At 36.3% G+C, this 25,000-nt stretch overlaps 1 protein-coding gene across 1 annotated transcript in view; it reads right to left on the reverse strand.

The window, feature by feature from the left end:
• Nucleotides 1–3,261: 3,261 nt before the first annotated feature.
• LOC135197512 (uncharacterized) overlaps nucleotides 3,262–25,000 on the reverse strand; it is a 71,484-nt gene continuing 49,745 nt past the window's right edge. Inside the window, exon 2 of the mRNA XM_064224575.1 lies at nucleotides 3,262–3,372. Coding sequence (XP_064080645.1) covers nucleotides 3,262–3,372 — 111 coding nt within the window. The remainder of the gene's footprint in view (nucleotides 3,373–25,000) is intronic.

A 25,000-nucleotide genomic window follows, 5' to 3' on the forward strand; every position in this document is an offset into this window, starting at 1 on the left:
GTGTGTGTGCGTGTGTGTGTGTCTGTGATGAGTGAATTTTTATCACAATCACCTTGACTGTTTTATATTCACACACATTAAGCTGCAAGTCGTTTAATACCCCATTCGATCTACCTCGGAAATATCATTGGAGTGGCATGATAATTGATAAGAGATTCGGCACCTGGGAGATTCGAACGCCTTACATTGTTCACTGAAGACTTAAGGGACGGTAAGGGTTACCATCCCTGAAGTCATCGGTTAATCTCCGTAGGGGGGCTAATGCTATCAGCACACCTCATGCAGTGCACTGTAGGCATTACTTAAGGTTCTTTGCAGTGTTCCTTCGGCACAGAGCTGCAACCCCTTTCATTCTTTTTACTGTACTTCCATTCATATTATCTTTCTTCCATCTTAATCTCCACCTTTTCCAGGTCTGAATATCATAGGTCTCAGCACTTGGTCCTTGGCCTACATTTCATAGTTCCTCCTGTCACCGGTTCACACTATCCGGCGCTCGAATCTTCCCCCGGGGGCCAAATTGTTTATCAGTTATATATAATAACCAGCGCCTCGGTGGCGTGGTTGGTATGGTGTTGGCGTCCCACCTCGGTAGTCGCCAGTTCGATTCTCGGCCATTCCATTGAGGAGTGAGAGATGTGTATTTCTGGTGATAGAAGTTCACTCTCGACGTGATTCGGAAGTCACGTAAAGCCGTTGGTCCCGTTGCTGAATAACCACTGGTTCCATGCAACGTAAAAACACCATACAAATATATATATATATATATATATATATATATATATATATATATATATATATATATATATATATATATATATTATATATATAATTCCCCTTCGGTGGTATTCCCGAGAAAGAGATATTGCTCGACATTTGTAGCTTAATGTACATAACTGTTTGCATTAAATAGTTTTCTTGAGGATTGAATCGACGGGCCAGTCTTATTGTAACGTGGGACTGATTTGACTGATTACGTATCGTAAGATGTCCTTACCAAGTTGTGATCTTCGATGCGGAACGCGAATCACTTACTGAAAGTTAATTTATAATAAGAATCTGTCTAGCTGAAATTTTCCTATAGTTAAGTGTGAGAGAAGTATTAAAAGTCATGGTAGACAGTAATTTAGATAACGTTATAGGTGACCCAAAAAATGATGATAGTGTGCAAATCCTTGTATTGTAGGTAATATCTGTTGAGGGTAAATTCAAAGCCGATTAAAGCAAAGTGAAGAATTAGATTCAATGTTATGTTATTTGAAGGAGATATTGGCTCTACCCCTTAATTTCAAATGAGAAAATGAAAACACACTCATTTGAAGGGAATTAACAGTCACCAGAGAAGTCTAAGGTGTGCAAAGCAAACAAGCTATTTCAGACATTATCATAAGTCATGTTTTTCTTCTTCTCTGGCCTTTAGTAGTTATATAGGTGGATAATGAACATACCTTAATTTACGTTGATTACAAATTCTGAATGCGGACGAAGTTGCCAATCAACTCTTTTTGTTTTAGTCTTCGCTTACTTCACCTGTCATAATGCAGACCAACATCTGTGAACAGTTATGTCTGCCCTCGATTGAGGAGTTTGTTATTTAACTACAGTTACCTTTTAGTTCATTTTGTCCAAAGTCTGGTCATTTTTTCACATGTATGAATTGTGTTTATGCTGTGTTCATCTTTTTGGCTGCAAACATTCAACATTCAGAGATAATTCTTGACATTTAGTTACTCAACCATCAACAGTGGTATTTCTGTATTATAATTTTATGATTAGTCACTGAAGGAAACATATGATAAAGTATATGGCAATGTACGTACTTATATGAGAGGAAAGTGCTCGTATGTAAAAATACATTTAAATTTTCTTAATTTTCTAACAAGTTAGAATATTGTTAAGTGTTGCATCACCTGTATTCTATCTCGAATTTCAAGTATCAAAGTCTGGTTTAAAGCTAAGGACTATATTTCGGTGGACTCACTTCCACCCTTAAGAAGGCAAAAGCCACGATGGAAAGTGAAACAACGGAGTACCGCGGCAAGGCCTTTCGACTTCTTGTCCTTTACTAAGCTTAGGAAAGGACAAGAAGTCGAAAGGCCTTGATTTTTATTTTAATATTTTTATTTTCATTTCATAATTTTTATTTTTATTGTTTGTATTTCCATTTTTTATTATAATTACTTTATTATTTTTATTTTCTATTTTATTTTTATTTCCTTTTTTATTTTAATTATTTTTATTTTATTTACATTTTCATCATTTTTATTTTCATTTCTATTTTTGTTTTTATATTTTAGAGTTGCTCTTACTCTGGTCAAAATAGTGATATTTTATGGGTGAATTAAACTACGTAGTATAAATTCCTTTGGATTTTGAGGAAAAACTCTAAGGAACTACAGAACACATTTCAAGTATCATTTGATTGTCTCAGCCAAGGTTATGGTATTTATTTTGATTTGCTCTTTTGTCTGTTAGGTAGCAGGATTATGCAGAAAGTTATGTTTGGACTTTCAGGAGGCCCTGTGTCGTTGAAAAGCGTTGTTACTTAGTTCCTGAGCCCATCTCTATGAACCTTTCTCTTATTTGTCCAGGCGATAGGTAACAAGCGTTGTCGATGCCTTTAGTCAGCACAGCTCTGGAAGACTCTATTATTATTATTATTATTATTAATTACCCAGGCCAGTGTGTCAACATCGTTACTCTTGGGCCTTATGCGAAGGGTTCTTTCTAAGTAAAACCATTAGATCTCCCATAACAAATTACAAGTTCTTAGAAATTTAATGATTGAATAAACTGAAAACTGTCTGTTGACAAATTTTTTCAAGGATTTGTTGCCAAAAGTTGATATTCACTGTTTATTAAAGATTGGACTTAACCGAAAATATGTTGAATTGCTACTGTCCTCGGCCCTTCCATTTTGATTTTTCTCCTGTAACATGTTGCCTGCATTGTAGAACAGAGGTCAGTTTTGATCACAGATTTTGTGTGGTATAACGGACAAAATATTTTGGGGGCCAGCAGGAGTGTGAGTGTTAACTAAAGGTTAGAAATATCCATTCGTATTCATTAATGATGATGTTTTTTCCTTTTTTGCAGGTATGTATTGATGCTGTCTTTATGTTTGGGAGCGTTCTCATCTTTTGAAGTAAGTGCCATGATTTTTAAAAAGTTTATACTAGAATGTATTGAAGAAAATTAGGCCTTCGCTTCCTTAAGTGGCTGGAATCTCGCTTAAACTTTCTTCTTGTCAGTTTGTATTTTTTAATTAGTCATCCACTGTAATCCCTCTTCTCCCATGAGTTGGTTTATGTTTATTGCAGCGTTAAAAGACACTGTGGGTATAGGGTCGCTAGAACTTTGAGTGGCATTTTTCTGGAAAATGGGGAAGGGAAGGTATAGAGGAAACTGAGTACCTCCCACTTCATAATTAGTGACAGCAACCAGAAAACCTTTGGCAAAACAGTATCAGGCTGCAATGGAAAGTTTTTGCAGTGTTCTCGATGATAGAATAGATCAGCTGTAGTTATTTTATAGTAACCATTCGGTTTTCTTGGCGTAAATAGTTTTATGGATTTAAAAGCGTTGTGTTCAGTGCTTTCGGCTTCAGTGACCAGTGCTGTTGTGGTTGTGACTTGAGTTTCTGACACAGTTCTTAAGCAGTCTGTAAAGAACCTTGATCATTTTCCATTATTCAGTTGTTTGGGAGTAAGGGGCGTTCATATGTTTGAAAGCGTCAAAGATGTGGAAAAAGATGTGGTGATGAAGTGGTCGTTACATGTCTAGCCGTGGCTGAGGAAATTTCATTGACAAAAAAAAAAATTGCATAGAAGAGATAGCCATACCTTTTTCTACCTGGTCTATCCTACACCGACCAAACCGCTATTCATCCGGTCTCTCTCTCGTCACTGTGTGGACGACGCCACCCCCCCCCCCCTTCCCTTCTGTTATCCAAAATCTACTTGTGTCTTAAATGAAGAGAAGCTTTGCCGTTATGGGCCTTCTCTTAAACCTTCCTGAACAAAAAGGGTCAAGCACCTCTGAAGACGACCATAGATGCAGGTCCTATATAATTGACCAGGTGTGTGTTATCCCCTCACTTGGTCTTCAAAACGTACATACTCAAATCATGGATGCAGTGTCCTTGTCAGCTGTGACCCTTCCATGATTCTCTCTCTCTCTCTCTCTCTCTCTCTCTCTCTCTCTCTCTCTCTCTCTCTCTCTCTCCCCTGAAGGTATGATTCATCTTTCGATTGTGGATACCAAAAAACTATTTGCACTTTTTTTTTTCTTTAGTAAGGACATTGACTGAACAAGTACGAACCCACAGACTTGCTTGAGGACTCTGAGGATCCGTGGCTTTTCGAGGAACAATTCTGTGCTCTGGAGGTGTTTCCATCGGGAGTTTAAAGAGTTAAAAATATCGATACATAAATTTTATCGTAATGTTCATTCATGTGGCATTGACTATATATATATATATATATATATATATATATATATATTATATATAGTAGGATATATATATATATATATATATATATATATATATATATATATATATATTATATATAAAAATTGTCATACAAATTTTTGTAATCGAGTGAAGTGAAAATGAAATGAGGCTATTGAAGGAAAAATGTACAGTGGGGTTCAAATCTCATGCGACATGATTCTTTTTGTATCGTCCAGATTCTCAGACTCAACGTGACGTTGCCAAGTAGTGTTAAATTTTTTTTTTTTCTAATGTCATAGATGTCGACAAGTTTGCGAATTCACAGCTAGCCATATTTTCCTTATGGTTATATAAATATGATCCCTTTTATGCATTTATATGATTCGTAATCTGTGTGGTTTGAACTGAATTCTTTTTTAATTTTTTACGTTGCTTAGTTCAAAGTGCGGTGTGATAAGGTTAGCGGTGCCATCAATGAAAGCTCACTTAACAGGCTCCTCGGACTGGTCAACATAACTAGTCCATCTGCAGCATTATGACAGTAGACCTAATAAGCTCAACAATCATGACAACATTTTCAAAGTAGGAATATGAATTACAACCAGTTTTCTTTGAATGTTGAAGTTTATGCTGTGTTTAAGCTGCATGTATGTTGCAAAATGTTTCATAGGCCTAAAGAAATAATCTATGCCTTCTGAGATGTAGCCTAATCTGTTACTAATGAATTTATTTGTAGAGATTACCTGTTCTTTGATGAATACGATAGAATATGAATTACAACCAGTTTTCTTTGAATGTTGAAGTTTTAGACTGCGTCTAAGCTGGCTGTATGTTGCAAAATGATTTATAGGCCTAAAAGGTATTCTAAGTCTTCTGAAATGTAATCTGTTACTCATGTTTTTATTTGCAAAGATTACCTGTTCTTTGAGGAATAAGAGATGCTGCTGATTTTTATTATATGGAGAATATGGCTATTAATCGAAATATCATAAGTATTAACTATCAAAATGTATGGAACACTTGTTTTTCAACTGGTTTAAAATATTATGTTCTTAAAATTCCTTCTGCTCGCTTTTGGTGTAATAAAATGTATTCTTTAGGTTTTGAAGAAAAAAAAATGCATGCATCATTGAAACCGTTTCCCTCCCTATCCGTGGTATTCACCGGCCACCGATAAAAAAAACAAAAACAAAAAGAGTAAGCCTAACTGAATCTCTCATCCATCAAAGATAAGTTTGCTTATTCATTAGACTTATTCATTAGACAACTATCAAAGACTTCAAGTGTAGATTTAAAAATCTCTTCCTTTCCATCTAAAGTATTCATCAGACACCAATCATAAGCGTAGAGCTAGTTATGATTCCCTGGTTCAGCAATGTCGTGACGAGGCACTAGAATTCCAAGTTCACAAATGAATGTTGCTCAGCAACATTTGCACTACTGTACTTGTCTTGCTCTCATGTTGGTGCTTCAAGGTGTTCCACCTCTAGGCCCATGTTTTAAATTTTGCCGTTTGCTTTAAACAATTTATTCATCTATGTATGATTCTCTCCGGTTTATTAAGTTTTCTTGATATCTCTCCAACAGGAACTTGCACCGAATGCAGTGCAATAATTCTCTCGCTCATCGAGGGATGTTTCTTAGACCGATAAATGACACATTGACATTAGATTCCCGTGCACATTTTTACATCAGCAATAGAGTGAGGTCGCCTGGTTCACACTGTTAAGATATCGTTTTTTTTTTCTTTTTGTTTTTAAATTTGATAGCATTTTGTGAGATTCCAATGTTTTCTGTAAAATTTAACAAATTGGAGTATTCAACTACCTTCAATTTAATATTGAAATGATAATTTAAGGACTATGTTTATGCGATACTACTAGTGATAGGTGTCTCCTATCTATTTGGTAATGTATATCTATGGTTGTGATATGACGTTTTTTATCACTTCGTTTCGTTCATGTCAATTTTGCTATATGGAAAAAATAGTTTCACACAATAACATAACATAATGTTCTAAAAGATATCAGTGACTATTTTTAACGTCATTACACATGATTTCTTCCATCTTTGAACAGAAAAATAGATAAATAAGGCATGAATCGTGCGTCAGGCAGGTGAACGAAAAATTATGAAACTCTGCCACGAGTTTTTTGGCCGACAGTACAACATCGAGTGGCAGATGTCCCTCGTTCAATGGAGGAATTGTAAATTTGAAGAACGAAAAAAAGAAAAAGCGTAGAGGACAAATGGCGAATGGTAACCGAAATTTCATGGGGAAAATATAGAATAGTAAAGAACCTTTACAGTTATAGTAGATTCACATCAGTCTCTCGATTGTATTCACATAGGCAGGATGTATGTTCCATCTCTCCTGAGGGATACGGCTTTCAAAAGTATCCCTCAGGAGAGTTGGAACATACGTCATGCCTATGTGAACTCTCAAGAGCGACTGAGGGTTTCTAGCCCTGTGACTGGCTTATCAACAGCCAATCAGGAGCGTCGTAAGGGACTAGCCTAGACATCAGATGCACGCATGATGTGAATCTACTATAGTTGATAAGGATGGGAACCGAAATTGCAAATTGACAATGGATATGAATAGTTTGTCGACTTCTTGAACGTTTCATCTGTAATGCTAAGGAAAACGGCTCTCTGGTGGTTGTTAAAGCGATCAAGAACTGGCTGATTGATTTCCTGATTTTTTTTCCAGAGATGATTAAAAAGTTCATTGTCATTCTTGTTGAAACGCTGAATCAAATGACTACTGAATAATTGGATATAGGAATATGAGTATCGACATTTCATCCTGTAGATGGTGATGGTATTAGGATTACTAAAAAGGCAAAGAGGAAATTATGCGCAGACGATTCGACACGAAGAACTTGACTGCCTGATTTATATAATTAAGAAAATGTGATATCCATATTTCTGAGTGCAAGTTTCCTATATCTGAGGAAGTGATTATTATTATACCAGTTTCGAAGGAGCGCACAGTTATTAAACCTTAAGTCCATATAGGCATATTTTGGCAGCCATCATCCATGCCAGAATATGTGGTTCATGAACAATTATTTATCCACGTAGACAACTGTATTCAGCAGAGACTAGTTCCTAGTTGGACGAGTGGGTTGTGTGCTCGCTTACCGATTCGGTAGTCGCGAGTTCGATTCCCCGTTCTGCCAACGTGGAATCAGAGGAATTTGTTCCTGGTGATTCTAGAAATTCATTTCTCGATATAATGTGTTTCGGATCCCACAATAAGCTGTAGGTCCCGTTGCTAGGTAACCAATTGGTTCCTAGCCACGTCCAAATATCTGATCCTTCGGGCCAGCCCTAGGAGAGCTGTTCATCAGCTCAGTGTTCTGGTGAAACTCAGATAGAATTAACTTTTCCAGCAGAGAGACTCTGCTGTATGTTGTGTTGGAAATGATTGGTTGGAATTGATGGATGAGGGCAAGTGTGGTATCGTAGTGCAGCTTTTGATATTTATGTATGTACTACTTTTCAGTATTTGGAAAACTTCTTGCCCTATAATAAGTAATGTGTGCATAAGATGAATATGAATTTCCAATCTGCACACATTACTTATTATTGGGCAAGTAGTTTTCCAAATACTGAAAAGTAGTACATACATAACTATGAAATATTAAGAACCCTAAGTCACTCTTAGGGTTCCCCCATTCACTTTATTTTCTCTTTTTTAACCTTGGTTAGTTAGTTCCATACCATATTGGCTTGGCACAAAGACATTTTGTCTGATTTTTTTTTTTCATCTACATTCCGTCACTAGATCGTTTAGTCTTTTTCATTATTTCCTAACCAGTGGCTGTTATCACTGGCCACATCCTGAATTTTAGTCTTAAATGCATTATTGCAGTTATTGTGTGACCATTTACGTGAATTATATGTCACTATTTACTTCATCTTTTGATTATGGATGCCAATTGGCTTGATTAATGTCTTTCTGTCATGAAGGTGTTGATAGACCCCATTGGTATTTTTCTGTTTTCCTTGTTTCTTTTCAGGGAGTTTTCCCTACCTTTAGCTGTTAGCCACCTTGTTTTAATACATTTGGCATTAAACGGGGACAACATTAAAGTGCCCCTCTACTTTTCCTGTCATTTAACATTGTACTATTCTGCTTTCAACATGGACGGATGGTTATGCTTTGAATGTTATATATGGTATTGAAAATTACGAAGATGATGTTAGCGCCTCAGTGGCGTGATCGGTACGGTCTTAGCCTGCCACCTCAGTGGTCGCGAGTTCGATTCTCGTGCATTCCACTGAGGGGTTAGAGATGTGTATTTCTGGTGATAGAAGTTCACTCTCGACGTGGTTCGGAAGTCACGTAAAGCCGTTGGTCCCGTTGCTGAATAACCACTGGTTCCTTGCAACGTAAAAACACAATACAAACAAACAAACAAACGATGTTCGAATTATTCATACAAACAGGTTGATAAGTTTCGTGTGAATGTTTTCAACGGACTTTCTGTATTATCTGAGAATAATACACCTGCCTGGTATATTAGGAATAATCTGTAGTCTGTACTTCGTCACAACGATGGGCGAAAGGCAGTTTAGTACGATACAACCTTGGTATTTAGAGTATACTGAAATCAGATGTCATCAGTCGACTCTGACATGGTCTTCCATGCACTAGCCAAATTTAGTCTGATCAGTGTTTCAGTTTTATAGCCGAATTTATTCTCTGATCAGTACTTCAGATTCGTAGCCAAATGTACTCTGTGGCCACTAATTCATTTCCATTACAGTCCTAATCATAACATCACGCATTTGGCAACCAATAATTTGTCAGCCGTAACGTCTGTAGTACATTCTACAGAAGTTGCAGTGTTTTATTATGGGTGGAAAGGGCGGCTGTAGGGGAGGATGGAGGCCGCAGTTCAAAATTTACCAACTCAAAAACTTTCCAGATTACAATACTTGGTCTAGGTGGCCGCGAGTTTGATTCTCGGGCATTCCACGGAGGCGTCAAGAGATGCGTATTTCTGGTCCCATTGCTAAATAACCACTAGTTCCATGGAACGTCAAAACACCATACAAACAAATTGTTAATTTTGACAGCATACACGTGTTGGAAGAGCAACAATGATAATGATTACAAAAGTGGTGGTAATCTTAATCATTTTTATCTGACAAGTAAACAGACCATTAGTTTTCCTGCGGAGTAAATGTAAATAAATCCGGTCAGATAATGGTATTAATTGTTGCATCTATGTGTCTTACGGGTTTCTTTTTATTCTCTTTCTCTCTTCTCTTCTCTTTTATTATTAGTCAGTCTTTCTTCGGTAGCTTGTTGGTATTATTTGAGAAGGTTATCTGTTATATGGGCTAACCTTCAGTTATCACTTGCGGTGAGTTTTTCTTTTCTTAGGAACATTGTAGATTAATTTCCTTTCATTTTCCAGTCTCTCAGGAGGGTTTGGCATGGATACTTATCCTTAGATTCTTGGCAAGTTAAACACCACTTAATTAATCTTACTTAATACTTAAGAGTACTAGTCTACAATTTCACTTTACACAACACTACACAGGAAACAGAGGAAGTACTGACGTAGCCTCCCCGTATAAGGCTTAGTTCCTAACTAAACTTCTCTCAGCCTAACTCATACAGTTAAGCTCCTCCTTAACTTCTACCAAGACACATCCTACTACTTCTTGAGTGGCTTTCCTTACTTCCAGTGCCACCCCTAGATTAGTCTTATTGGTTATGTTAATCTACGGTAACCACCCACTGAAGGTGTCAAAGTTCAGATTTTCCACTGGAGTTTGCAACTTACTGTTTTGGCAAACTGCTGCCTGTGTTTAGTCTCGTTTTTTCGAAACTGCTATTGCTGCAGTCTGTTACTGCCACACATCTACTCCCTTTTCTACCTCTCCTGGTAGATTCTTTCATTACTCTACTCTCACTCTATATATATTTCTACCAGTGGATTTTCCTATCGAATTGTCCTTACATATTTATAGACAGACTCCTGTTGTATTCCTAACATTATGTTGGACTGGCTGGTTCGGGCAGGTAGCTATTGATACGGTATCGTTAGACTTCACTGTCACTGTAACGAAGTATATAGTCTTCACTCTTTTTAATGGTTATATCAGATTTTTCGTAACATTTCCATGAAATTTCCCTGGAAGAAATTTTCCTGGAAGGTACCAATCTTGACGATTCTCCCAAAATGATTATGACGTAGACTTATCATTTTGGTCATGCCACAAAAAAATGGACAAAATTTTTCAAAAACCGGATTTGGAACTCTTTATAAGTATAAAAACAACAATCAAAAACAATTTGAAAGTTCTCATGTAAATCCATTTTCCTATCACATGTCCGTCCAGTTTCTGTGCTACTTCTCCAAAGTGGTAGCTTACATAATATTTCTCTAGAAACAGTACACTTAAAGTGGTACATTTTGCTCCATTTCTTGGCTGGCCTCAAAGATGATCTAAAATTGTTCTTTAAAAAAGAAAAGTTGCAAAACTATAAAAGATGAAGACTTCTGTAGATTGAGGTCGAATTCTGCTGAATTGAACAGAAATATTTCAAATGGTTCTATTTAGAATTTACCTTGAGACAGTTCTATTTGTCATGGAGAAGTCTGGTAGTTGTCATAGAAAGCTACAAAATTATGATTACAGAAAAGCAAAGATTGTTCCGTCGTTTCATGGCAGAGTGAGACATTTTTTAATTTGTTTCTATGTTGTGAATAATGTTATGTTTTACGGGATTCAAAAAAAGAATGACAAAAATATTCATTAATCCAAATATTTAGCTGTCAAAAAGCATACTTTCCATTTTAAGAGTTACTCATGCAAGTACTAACTAAACTTGAATGTTAATTTCATTCAACGGAAGAACACAGTCGTACCGATACTATTATGTTACTAGAAAGGTTTCAAAATTAACATTATTGGTTAAGTGGATGAGGTTGGTATTTATGCTCGGCCAGACGTGACTAGGTCGGTCGAGTTCAAAAGCTGGACCCGTCCGACCTAAAGAAAATAAAATGGTAACATTGGGTTCATATTAATGCTGTTCACTGTGAAATATATGATTTTACTGAGTTGCCTTTACAAAATAGAAAATGAGATCATAACAAGTTTCCGGATTTGACGCAACTTCGTTGATCGCCGAAAGAGTCTGGATTTTTCTGGATTTCTTGGCCGTAGTATATTATAGGTGTCCTTTTTTTCTGTTTTGAAGTCTGAAATTCTGGTTAGATTTAAGTAATATGCCCCTCTGTCATATTTGTGACATATGTCTACATTTGTGGTTTCCGTATCTAACTGATTCTTTCTATACCGCTCTGTTTTCTGTTAGAAACTCAGTAATATTTATGAAATTGGTTTAATTTTTGTGATGATATGGTACAAGATGGTCGAGGTTTGACAGTTAGTTTTTGGGAAGATCTGTGATTTCTGTAAACAGTAGGTTTTGTGGCTGGCATTTATCTTGTGTACTAAATTATTAAGTGACGAGCTTGATGGCGCAAGCTACATCGTGCAGGAACCCGGCGCTGCCTGTTCTAGCTCCCTTACCCTTTCGATCCTCTACTCTCCCTAGCCCCTACCTACCTCGACGGGGGCGTAAAAACAAGAAAGATCCCCTCGGATTTGATTAGAAATTTCAATTATATTTTACTCTTGGCTTTGCACTCGCATGATATGTGGGTATTTAAATAAAAACGTCGCGGTCGGCTACTGTATCTGAAAAGTGATGGTTGCCAATTGTAGTCTTTCTCTGTGAAGCGAGTGAATTCATACGCACGTGTCATTTTAATCTTAAATTAATTTTTGTTCACAGATGTAAGATCACGTAAGGGCTACACTGTGATATATGCGTGATGAATAGAGAAATGGGCATTTGTATCAGCATGATGGTGAATTGAAGTGCAGAGTCAATTTACTAATAGTTTTTTATTCAGTGAATACATATATTCATTTAACTTACTTTTTTATTTATTTCTGGACTGGCAAGAGCTCAGGGACAGAACTAATCCGTCAGGACGTTTGTTCGTTGTGTCAGCATCTTGAATGTTCATTTCGTAGAAAACAAATGGCAGAGGTTCATAGAAAGCGATGCTAAACCACTGACATTTAAGTACTTTCAATGACTTAGGGTATTGGGAGGATTACAAAGGGTCTGAAATCTATGTTCTTGATAATATCGTTCGATGCAGGAATACTGTGAGTCATTTTGACGGGTTCTGAAGCACCTGGATTTTTGTTTTTGTTTTTCCTCGTGGGGAAAGGAAAGGTGTCATAGCTGGCGGAAAGTTTTGTTGGGATTGTCAACCACCACAATGTAGTCAAGCCCAATAGTTCACTTGGCTGATATAGTCATTAAACTAGTAAAATATGCGCCGAAAAAAACGAGTTTTCTGTACAGCGTATAGTGCTTAATGACACTCAGCCGCGGCCCATGAAAGTTTCAGCCACGGCCCGATGCTGGCCTGAGTTGTTGGCTAACTTCAACCTTAAATTAGATAAAAACTACTGATGCTAGAGAGCTGCAATTTGTTACGTTTGATGGTTGGAGGGTAGATGATCAACATTACCAATTTGCAGCCCTCTAGCCTCAGTAGTTTTTAAGATCTGAGGGCGGAGAGAAAAAGTGGGGGACGGATAAACAAATAGCCATCTCGGGAGTTTTCTTTTACAGAAAACGAACATGATAGGAATGTCACTTGTTTCATTTGAGAAGCACATTAAGTTATATTGGAATTAGCATCAAAGTCAATTGTGCCAATATAATTGTAGTCAGCAAATGAAAGACTTCAAATTTTCTGTATCAAAAACGTTTGCTATGATTTCCACCAGAATCACAAAGTAGAAATCCTAAATTTTACCTTAAATGGCAAAGGTTTACCTTACAGAAAAAGAGGTGAAGTTTTTAGGCCTGGCGTTTGACTAGAAGCTAACTTTGTTGGGTAAAGTCAACAGATATTCGAAGAGATATGTAGTTCACAATATTACCCTTGGAATATATTCTGGGACTCCTAGAACATTACCCATTGAAAGTCGGTGTGTTGATTATGAATTTCATTCGGGCATCAAGGAGAAGAACTTGGGTTTGCATTGCCATGTAACTAAAAAGTTCGTGGCGAATATAAATCTGTGTAATTTCATACAAGAGAAGTTAGGACTAAATTCTTAGAGCATGGTCATAAAACACTTTCTGAGCACCAGAAATGATGGTCAAAGTCTGGAAATGGAGTTGGGTGGGATGTTGTATTCTTGGTCAGAATACACAGCCACGCTACCTGCGCTCCATTCATATTCGCCTGTTCTAACCTTGACCTGACATTTAAGGAATATGTCGTTTATTCTGATTCCAAACTTATTTGGAATCCCTGACTTGTTGAATGCTTTTCATCCGTCAATTACAAAAAGCTTAAGAACTCTTTTCTCATACCACGATGCGTTTATCGAATTTTCTTGGCCTCCTTCATTTATTCGGTTTCATATAAGCGCAAGTAAGTTGGCCTTTCCCTCTTCTGGTCCGCGATCCAAGATATAATCACATGAGAGATGTTGTTTCGTTTTGATCATCTGCCTTCTAATTGCATAATGAAAAGTACTATCAGGATGTCGGATCGGGTATATGTACATTTTTAATCCACATAATTATTTCATTGGGAAATGATGCACTAGAGATTGCAAATTCGATGGATTACAATTGCAGTATATTAATTTTCTTAACCAATAAAACCTACCATCAGTCGTGTCAGGTTTTTCAGAAATATATATATATATATTTTTTTAGCGACCACATTTCAAACCATTTATCAATTGCCACTCATTACAGCACCAGAATACCCTCTCGGCTCCGGTGCCTGCTCTGTAGCAATAAACAGCATATATTCTTTATGAGAATGTAGTAAAAAGTTCAAGTTCCATATTTTTGTAGTTTTTAACAATTACCAAACTTTTCTGCTTTTAGCATATTTCTGGTTGGGTTTACAGGAACTGTTTAAAAAAAAAGGGTGAGTGTGGAACTTGAGAGAGAAGTGACGACAGCGCCAAATTAACAAATTAGAAACCATTGATGTGATAGACCCAGTAATTAAGAGATTTTCATGGTGCATGTGCTGCACGTAGTACGTGAAGTTACACATTTGATGATTTTATTATCATGTTTCGAAAAAATATTAAAATCACACCACACAGAGAGACGGAGGCATCAGTATGACTGAATAGTGTTATGTAGTGCTGTAAACTCTACATTAGAAAGACGACGCTATATAATAGATTTGAAATTTGATTGTCCTTTTAAAATGTGTGTGATATCATGGAGCGGGAGGAAAAAAGTATCTTACTGTGTGACTTTTATTGTGAAGGACCAAAGCTGCAGAGAGTTTTATGACCCTTATATTAAATATTATCTGTATTTAGCAGGTAAACATGAATTACAAAATGATGTAACGGAGACAGTTACTTATGTTTTAAATCTTAAGGTGACGGTACTACTAGATGTAGGTTGCATAGCCTAATAATTGAAAGATACTTGAAAGATAAATAATTGCAGATGCAGTAGACTAGGGTATACAGCTTTATGATTTCATTGTCATGTGATTAGTACTTCACAAACCTCAAGATATTTTTTTATTACTATTCATGAATATACATCTGTACGGAACAACTAAAAAAGACTGAACTTAGATAGCTAGCCTCCAGAAATTGGGAAAAAGATGAAAGTATAATGAATAATTAACAATAGAAGAAAAATGAATAATTAAATTTATATGTAGTAAGTAAATATGAAATTAATTTATAAATAAAAACTAGAAAATTAATAGGTACCTAAAAGTTCTTGATTATAGCATCAGTCAAAAACCAGTTTGATTTTTGGCATCTCCAAAAACTCAAAGTATCAAAATGTCTGGGATGATCCATTAGTGGAGTGGTTCAATATCCAGGAATTCTGGTAGATTTCATTATGCTGTAATTGAGGTCTAATTTATGTACCTTCAATCAGATAAAACCTATGATTTTCCCGCGTCCGAACTTTCAGAGGATCCATCTCTAAAGGAAAAACCAACGCTTGAATGGCTATGCATCCAGAAATCCTCGTTGACTTTATGATGCCAGCGTTGAGGTCACTGATATTGCTTGCTCTCTGTGAGATACAACTTATCAAAGCTTTTAATAGAACTATTATTTGAACGGTTTTATATCCTGATTTCTTAATGCCAGCTTGTAGGTCACAAGTTGTGTCCCCTCATACAGATATTAATTATATTTTTGCTGTATGTGAACTTTCAGGGGATCTGTCTGTAAAGGGTGATCTATTACTTGCTTAGCCACCCTACCAAAATCATGGTTCATTTCCATGATTCCAACATTAAGATCACAAAACCAACGTACCCTCGTCCCTCGATCAGATGCTACTTACGGATTTGTTGGAGCCTAACCAATAGAGCATCCTTCTCTAAATGACATATCTTTTTTTTCAATTGCCTACCTGTGGGTGATTTACTTGCCATTATTAAGGTAGCAAAAGTAATTTTCACGTTTTTTTTTAATCGTAATTTTAGATATGCCTTCTTTTGAGTAGCTGCATATTCAGAAATCCAGGCTGATTTATAATGTAGTTATCAGCATCACGAAAGTTTTGTATCATCATCGGTTACTGGTTTTAGAGAATCTTTCAGGGATAAACTTGCTGCGAGCATTGAGGTCACATTGAGATACATACCTTCAATCGGATACTAGTTGTGATTTTGCTAGAGCTGGACTTTTAGTAGATGTCTCCATGGGCTATATATCCATTAGTCATTGTGAATTTCATAGTAGCAGGGTTAAGACCGCCTGTTCCTTTTCTGTATAAAGACATTTCAAGTGGTTACTATTACAGACCGAGGTTCGCTACAGGTTCGATATTATAATAAACAAAAAGAATTCAACACCAACAGTTGAAACTGGGGATACGAATATAGAAAGAAACACAAACAGAACAAAAGTTTATTTACAAGCTTACTAACAAAGATAAATGCAGAATGGTTTCTCCTATTTACATAACAAAAATGAAATCTTACATTATGTGAACTGGGGAAACAGTGAGGTAACGAAATACTTGCTGGCCAGTTTTGCGGCTGTCGAAAATCAATGCTCGAAGCGACGGCTTCACAAAGGAGGGCTGTATAACTATAGACGTCTTCTTGACTCCGTACTGTAGAGAGCAATGTCTATTCTTGATACTTGAAGGGCAGGTTACTCCTCAAAACCAACTTGTAGGACATTTCTTCTCTGAAGGCTTGCTCTACGTCGGAATACCTCTGTCGCTCACTCTTTGACTGGACGACTTGACTCTTATCCTTCGTCTGTTCCTTCTTCTCTTATCTCTCTCTGATGATCTCTCACTGATGATCTGATGATCTCTCACTGATGATCTGATGATCTCTGCTGGTCTCTCACTGATAATCTCTCTCTGATACTTCGTCAGTCGTATTATACGGCGATCTGGGGGCGGGGCCTACCAGCGAACGTCACAGACTCCCGAGACGACAGAAACTTTTTAGAAGGATTTAGGCGAATAGTTACATTATAATATGCAGCGTTTCTAACGACACGTCTGGGCCTGTTGAGTTCCATATCCCACCTGACGATTCTAGAATAATCATGAGAACAGGCGCCTCCAACACGTACGTGAATGCCTCCTTGTTGCAGACCTACTCGAAGAAAATGTATTTTCATTTCCTTTAACTTATCATTCGTGGCTATGAAGCGATTACCATCACAGTTACAGGAACAGGAATCCTGGCTGATTTCATTACCTGCGTGGAGACCACTAAAGTTATGTGCTCTCAGTGTGCTGCTACCTCTGATTTTGCTGTATCCAAACTTTTAGATCTGTCTTTACATATCGAGAAATACTCTTGATTACAAGGCACCAGGATAGAGGTCAGAAATGTTAGATATACACTTAGTCAGGTACAACTTGTGATTAGGCTGTATCAGAGCTTTTAGAAGATTCATATCTCAAGATTAAAAAGTTAAGTATATCTTAGTTTTACCAGACCACTGAGCTGATTAACAGCCCTCCTAGGGCTGGCCCGAAGGATTAGATATTTTTACGTGGCTAGGAACCAATTGGTCACCTAGCAACGGGACCTACAGCTTATTGTGGGATCCGAACCACACTATATCGAGAAATGAATTTATATCTCTAGGGGTCAGCCTCCATTCGAGTTATTACGTAGCCGAAAATCCTTACAGATTACATTCTGCAAGCACTGAGATTACAAAAGTTACCCACCTTCAGTGAGAAACTACCTTTAATTCTTCCAGGTTCGAACTGTTTGAAGATCTTTCTCTATAGAACAAGCTTTCCTTCAATTGGCTACATGACCCTGGCTATTTTCGTCATGCTAGTGTTAAGACCACTTTTCATTTTGTCATATCGCACCTTCTCCTGGTATGTCTCCTAGAGTTTTTGTTTTTGATTAAGCTGGCCTTGTGTCAGCACGGGCTCTTGCTCACCGAGCAGCCCCTAGAGACAAACCTACATTCGACTTAGTATCCAAAAATAGAGGATATAGTGTATCTGAGAAACAGGTCGTTCTATAAGTGGTTACATATTTAGAAGTCCCGGCTAATTTTATTATGCCAGAACTGGGATATATAACAAAAGTTGTTTAACTAATCAGATTCAAACTTAGAGTAACTATCTCACAAGAGGCAAACCTTCATTAGAGTGGCATCATATCCATAGAATCTGGCTGATTTCTTGATGCCATCGTGAAGATCACAAAGTTACTGACCTTTAATCACTTCAGTATACTAAATGTGGAATGTGCAAACCGAGATGAAGCGAGATCTCCGTGCCAACTATTTTACTCATGGACGTGTCTAAAATGACACAGACTAAACTAGAGGGGATGTGTCCTCTAAATGAAAGCATAATATTTGACATGTGCAAAAATTTACCTGTGGTTTTGTTGAATACGAACTTTTCGTATTTTGTGATTTAAGGCTTTGCGTTAGGTCCAATGATATTAGGAAATCGAAGTAATGAGTTCAATATGGCGGTTATAGTACGCATTTCGTAAGAATGTGATTTTATGTGTATATATATATATATATATATATATAATATATATATATATATATATATATATGTATGTATGTATAAGACTGTTGTAGGAGGAAGTACATCTCAGGTGGTCCTTAGAAATACATTTATTGCAAGGTTTAAAACACAAAGGTTGCAATAAATGTATTTTAAGGACCACCTGAGATGTACTTCCTCCTACAACAGTCTTATATTGTTCGAGTTACCAGTAACCGCCATATCTTAGAACGTTATATATATATATATATATATATATATATATATATATATATATATATATATATATATTATATTCTTAATACCCATCAGCCCCTTTGGAGGGGTGGAAAAAATGGTGCAGCCTTAAGTTTTCTCTGGTAGTCTTTGGGGATGAAGTTGACAACAGACCCCCTTTTTCTCGACCCAGCAGGTGGTAGCACCCATTTACATCTGGGTGGATTTTGTAACCGAGAGCCGAGAGCTGCATCACCGGCCATGGTACGCGATTTGATGATCCCATGGTGGGCTAGGGCATAAGGCCAGTAATTTCATGCCAGAATAAAGGCCGAAAAACCGATTGGAATAATATATATATATATATATATCTATATATATATATAATATATATATATATATATATATATATTATATATATATATATATAATATATATATCTATAAATATAGATAGACAGGTAGAGAAATAAATAGACACTTGCTGCTATATGAAGCATGGTGTATATCCGTAATCTTTTTGTGTGCAGTTATGATAGTCTTCACGTAAGATCTTGCGTTTTAATTTCTTGTGACCTGCCCAGTAGCATTTTCCCGAGATGTAACAGAGTACCGGGACGTTTCCCGGAAATAAAAAAGCGGGATGCCATATCTCAAAAACTAACTATAGAATTCTTTTGAAAATAATCTCATTATGTTTCCCACACCCTAATCAAACATAGGGGCATGGCAGTAAAACCGGGGCTAGTGCAATACTAATATACACCACAGGAATTTTTGCCGGGGAGCCATGGCTGTCTTTAATTTGCATTTTGGCGATAAGTAATTTCACCGGCTGCAGCGTGGGTATTTGCCCTCCCAACCATCATCCACATTGTTGTTATTTTGGGAGTATGGGTGCCCTAGTATTGTGTATATATATTTATATATATACACAATACTTCCTGTGTTTCCTGTGTTGATTGGTCATTTGAGATGAGTCTAGTAACAAGATTTTCTAATGAGATTGTTGAATATTAGTTGTGTAAAATGAAGCAAGCTGTTAGGTTAACTCGGTGGGATTCAAATCGGATGTGACGGAATTTAGTATGGAAATGCTGGCGGTGCTGGACACGGAAAAAGAGCCAAAGATTTGATCTCTTTGGCACTCCCCGCTTTACAAGGTGTTTCCAAGTCCCATCAGATGCATTTTGAACTTATTGTCCTTTCTCATGGGGAGTTAAATGGAATATAGATCTCGCAACTCTTAACTATGATGCTAAATAGCTGTATATTTGAAATAAAAATGTAGCAAAATATCAATATTCATCGCTGAACTACAGTCATTCGTATATTATTTATAAAGTAAATGCCACTGATAATTTAATTGGCTGTTTACAGGGAGAAAATTCATCCTTCGGATCTCGGTTGTAGTGTTACGTTTCTGATAAAAATTGGTTGATAGTCAGTCTCAAATGACGAATCAGCATAGTTTTCCGCTAATTCAAATAACATTTTCTCTGTTGTAAAAGTGATGAGAGAAAACGAACTACTATTCTTGAATTAGGGAGACTATGATAAAACGGAAGCCCATTTCCTTAGCCACCAGAGAGCAGAGTTGTACCACTTTACAATGCTGGAAAAAAAGAACGCATTGCGGTATTCTTGTAGGAAAGGAGACAAACGAAAAATAACAGCAGAGATGTGGGTGTTCCAAGTTCATTTTATCGATGATTGAGAAGGCATAAAATGGCGATCATCAGTTGATTGTAATATCCGGAAGAAAGTAGCAGCTGCCAGGTGTTACCTTGTGCAAGGAACCGGCTTTATTTCTTGAAACGGGAACAGCGCCTCAGTGGCGTGGTCAGTATGGTCTTGTTTTGCCACCTCGGTGGCCGCGAGTTCGATACTCGGGGATTCCACTGAGGTGTTAACGATGTGTATTTCTGGTGATCGAAGTTCATTCTTGACATGTTTCGGAAGTCACGTAAAGCCGTTGGTCTCGTTGTTGAATAACCACTGGTTCCATGCTATGTAAAAACACCATACAAATAACATTGAAACGGGAACAGAGATAGCTTCAAAAATAAAATAGGGGAGAGTGGGGTAAGAAGCCCCCCTTAAGGAGAAATTCTTATATAGTCTACAGTATTTCAGCTATTGACCTAACAGAGATATTTCTAGAAAGCTTTGTTATTGGAGTATCAACGATCATAATCATGAGAAGCTGTTTGCAATTTAGGATAGTAAAAACATGACCTGAAAAAAAAGAACAAAGGGGGCCTTTTACCCCATGGGTAGGGTAAGAAGCCCACGGTGGGGACTTTTTGCCCCATACCTAAGATATTGTGGTACTTCATGAAAACTACCATTTATATTGAAAAGTAGACGCCTACTTTTGCTAAATATAAAAAAATCAACCGTCCACACAAAAATATTCAAGAATAATGTTGGAAAATATACAAAAATTAATCTTAGAGTTCATAGTTTCTTGTAAAACCTAGGATTTTTTTGTATTCATAAGAACTGAAACTAGCAAAATTGTAAAATAAATTGACACTTCCTCTACATGACAGCTGTAGCAGCACAATTAGAAATAAATTCACTTTTATATAGCCCCAAGAATAATACAAATAAAAGAAATAATGGATAAGTTTTACATAAGAACAAAAATGACATAAGTCAAAAAGATAGAATAATTTTCTTTACATTACTTCATTCTCTCTGGCTAAAGTCCTGTGACTGTGGTGGCCATCTGGAATTGTAAACAATTTTAACAAAGTGATGTAGCCAGTCTACGAAACATCAGCATTAGACCATCCATTTGCTGTGCATCTAGCAATTGATCTAGATGAGCTGCCGATCATAAGTAGTGAAGTCATCATCCTTTTACGGGCAAATATAAACATAAGAGGAAGACAAACTCCTGCTGCCTTCATTGCTCAAATAAGATGTAGTCTGTCCTCTTTCACCACCGGTTACACGTCCAACTGATCAGATGGGGGTAAAATGCCCCCTGGGCTTCTTGCCCCAAAGCGTGGTGGGCCTTTTACCCCACTTGCAATTTTTTAAGAAAACTAAATCCACCTGTACCTCAATTGAGTTTTCAAGTCTGGATTGCATTGCAAGATATTTCTTAGCTCTCATTTGAAGTAACTGTAGTTAAAGTACTGACTTTACTGACAAGATGTCCGCATAGGATATCCCTGATATAGCACGCATACTTACATGAAATGTGTCCACAGAAGAAAAATGCGTGCTGGCTGTGTCCCATTCTAGTTCTCCCTGGCTGTTTGGCATTGAAAGCTTCAGGCAGAAGGTGTTGCTGCACTGATCAGCTGACTAAGTTGCTATGATATGTAATAAGCAAGAAAATAGGGGGAGGCCTTTTACCGCACGGGGGCCTTTTACCCCACTCTACCATATAATGCAAAATTTTTTTCTTAAGTACGTACATTTTTCGTTCATTGACCTTGAGCGATTATCCCTTGTGTAATTATTTGAAAAATGCTTGGTTATAAAAGAAATACAGAGTACTGTACTTCCCATAGTTCAGCTGTCTGTAATCAAATCAGAATTCAGGATACTTTTATTTTATTATTCAAGGCTCTCTCTCTCTCTCTCTCTCTCTCTCTCTCTCTCTCTCTCTCTCTCTCTCTCTCTCTCTCTCTCTCTCTGTGGTAACTCGTGTGGCTTCATTATAATTTGTGACATCTTTGTCGTCAGCAATAACAAAATCCTTAATATCAGGCAGTTCATCTCCGAAGTATGAAAGTTTGGCAGCATCATACATATCATCACTTTTTATTCTTCTTTATTTATTTATTTATTTTTTAGTACTAGTGTAAACCGCCATGCAACTTTGCCTTAGTTTTTTGCGACGTTTTGTCTCTACATGTAGACGTTTGTTTGTTTTAGCTGACGGTACATGGGTAGTCGATTAAGCTGATACTTGCTGTGCAAGTCGGTGCCCTTTTTATTTATATATTTTTTTCGTTCATTTTAAGTATAGATATTAAAAGAACTGCAAACACACTTTTTGTCTGTAACAATCTTCTTGGCAAACATGTAATTTAGCGCAGATTATTCTATTGGCGTTATTAATGAAAAACAACTTTATTTCTTGTTGGCTGTCATCATTAATTAAAAAAACGTTTTTAACACCTTGTCATTTAGCACAAATTATTTTATTGGCATTATTAATGAAAAACAACTTTTTTCTTGTCGGTTGTCATTTAGCGCAGGTTAATTTATTGGCGCTATTAATGAAAAACTCATTTTTCTTGTTATTTGTCACTTAGCGCAGATTATTTAATCGGCATTATTAATGAAAACCACTTTTTTTCTAGTCATTTGTCATGTAACGCAGATGATTTTATTGGAGTTATTAATGAAATCAACTTTTTTTTCTTGTCATTTGTCATTTAGTGGAGATTGTTTTATTGGCATTATTAATGAAAAATTACTTTTTTCTTGTCATTTGTCATTTAGCGCAGATTAGTTAATTGGCATTATTAATGAAAACAACTTTCTTTTTTTTTATTGTCATCTGTCATTTAATGCAGATTATTTTATTGGCATTATTAATGAAAAACTACTTTTCTTGATTCATTTGTAAATTAGCACAGATTATTTTATTGGCGTTATTAATGAAAAACAACTTTTTTTTTGGTCATATATCATTTAGTGCAGATTATTTTATTGGCGTTATTAATGAAATTAAACTTTTTTCTTGTTATTTGTCATTTAGCGCAGATTACTTTATTGGCATTATTAATAGAAAATACTTTTTTTTCTTTTCGTTTGTCATTTAGCACAGATTATTTTATTGGCATTATTAATGAAAAACAACTATTTTTTCCTGTCAGGTGTCATTCAGCACAGGTTATTTTATCGGCATTATTAACGCATAAACCTTTTTCTTATCAGTTGTCCTTTAACTCAGATTATATTATTGGCGTTATTAATGAAAGACAACTTTTTTTTATTATCGATTTGCGATTGACTCTCATTCTGCTCCGTGATAGATTATCAGTTTCAAATGACGTGATGTGGATGACAGTGTTTGTTAAAAAAAACAGTTTATTATAAGTGAAGTTAATTCTTAACCTGATATTAGTTTGTATTTTTGTTTTGCTCAGGACTGTGTAAGCACCTAGCAAACATTGTAAATGGTTTATTTTCGTACAGAGCTTAATTAATGGACTGTGCCAGTGAGATTACTGGGAGAGGGGACCGGCCGTAAGGGAAACCCCCTTCTCCCTCCACCATCAAATTATACTGGAGTTCAGTTGTGTGTTTAAGCCGCTCCTATTCTTATATGAAATTTTGTGTGATATCAAGTATAAATATTGGCAGGTTGCCATCCTCTGAAATACTGCGGTTGGGTTCTTTCAGGTGGCTTTCAAAATACCTAGGGTTTGTTCATTTTCATTTATTTTACATTTATCGTCAAGTATGTCTGCTGCACACTGCTTAAAACTCATTATAGCTTTGTGTCCTTTGTCTCGGTTATTTCTGTGCTGGTTGTTTGAAATAGTTGGCTGAAATCCACAGATTCAAACAATAGGTGTTCCGTCACCATATAATATTGACTCCAGTGAAATTTGTTGCAATTATTGATTGTTTGTGGCAGTGAGAGAAAGAGTAAATTTTAAGATGATGCATTAAATGATTATGTGTAAATTCAGCTCTGTGTTTGACAGTTTTTAAGCTGTGCAGATAACCCTGTCCATAAATGAAGTTTGTAAGTTAATAAAAAAAAAAAAAGTAATTTACAACCCCTGTCAAAATATCAGCAAATTACAACAGATCTTCGTTATGATACTATGAACTCCTTAAATTCAGTAAAATTTCAGTTCCTTTCCAACTTGTAAGACTGTATAGATGCTTAAATTACCTGATGATCAGGAAATAACAAAGAAAATTGTTCAGTTATATTTTCTGTTGATCATTTTTGGAATAGGTTGGAATATGATATTAATGTGCTGAAGTCACAGCATTAATTTGTCTATACAAAAAATAGCAGCTTTATTTACCACTATTAAGCAAAGAAAATTGCAGTTTCTTCTCTCATCTTCAAAGATATCATGTTGTCTAATTTTAATGAACATTCACAGCTCACAAGGTTAATGCTTAATGGAGAAAGCATCACAATAACATACACAAAAACACAAGTACAGTGACAGACACATTATATATATATATATATATATATATATATATATATATATATATATATATATGTGTGTGTGT

This window comes from Macrobrachium nipponense, chromosome 21 (genome assembly GCF_015104395.2).
Source record: "Macrobrachium nipponense isolate FS-2020 chromosome 21, ASM1510439v2, whole genome shotgun sequence".
Classification (NCBI taxonomy): domain Eukaryota; kingdom Metazoa; phylum Arthropoda; class Malacostraca; order Decapoda; family Palaemonidae; genus Macrobrachium; species Macrobrachium nipponense.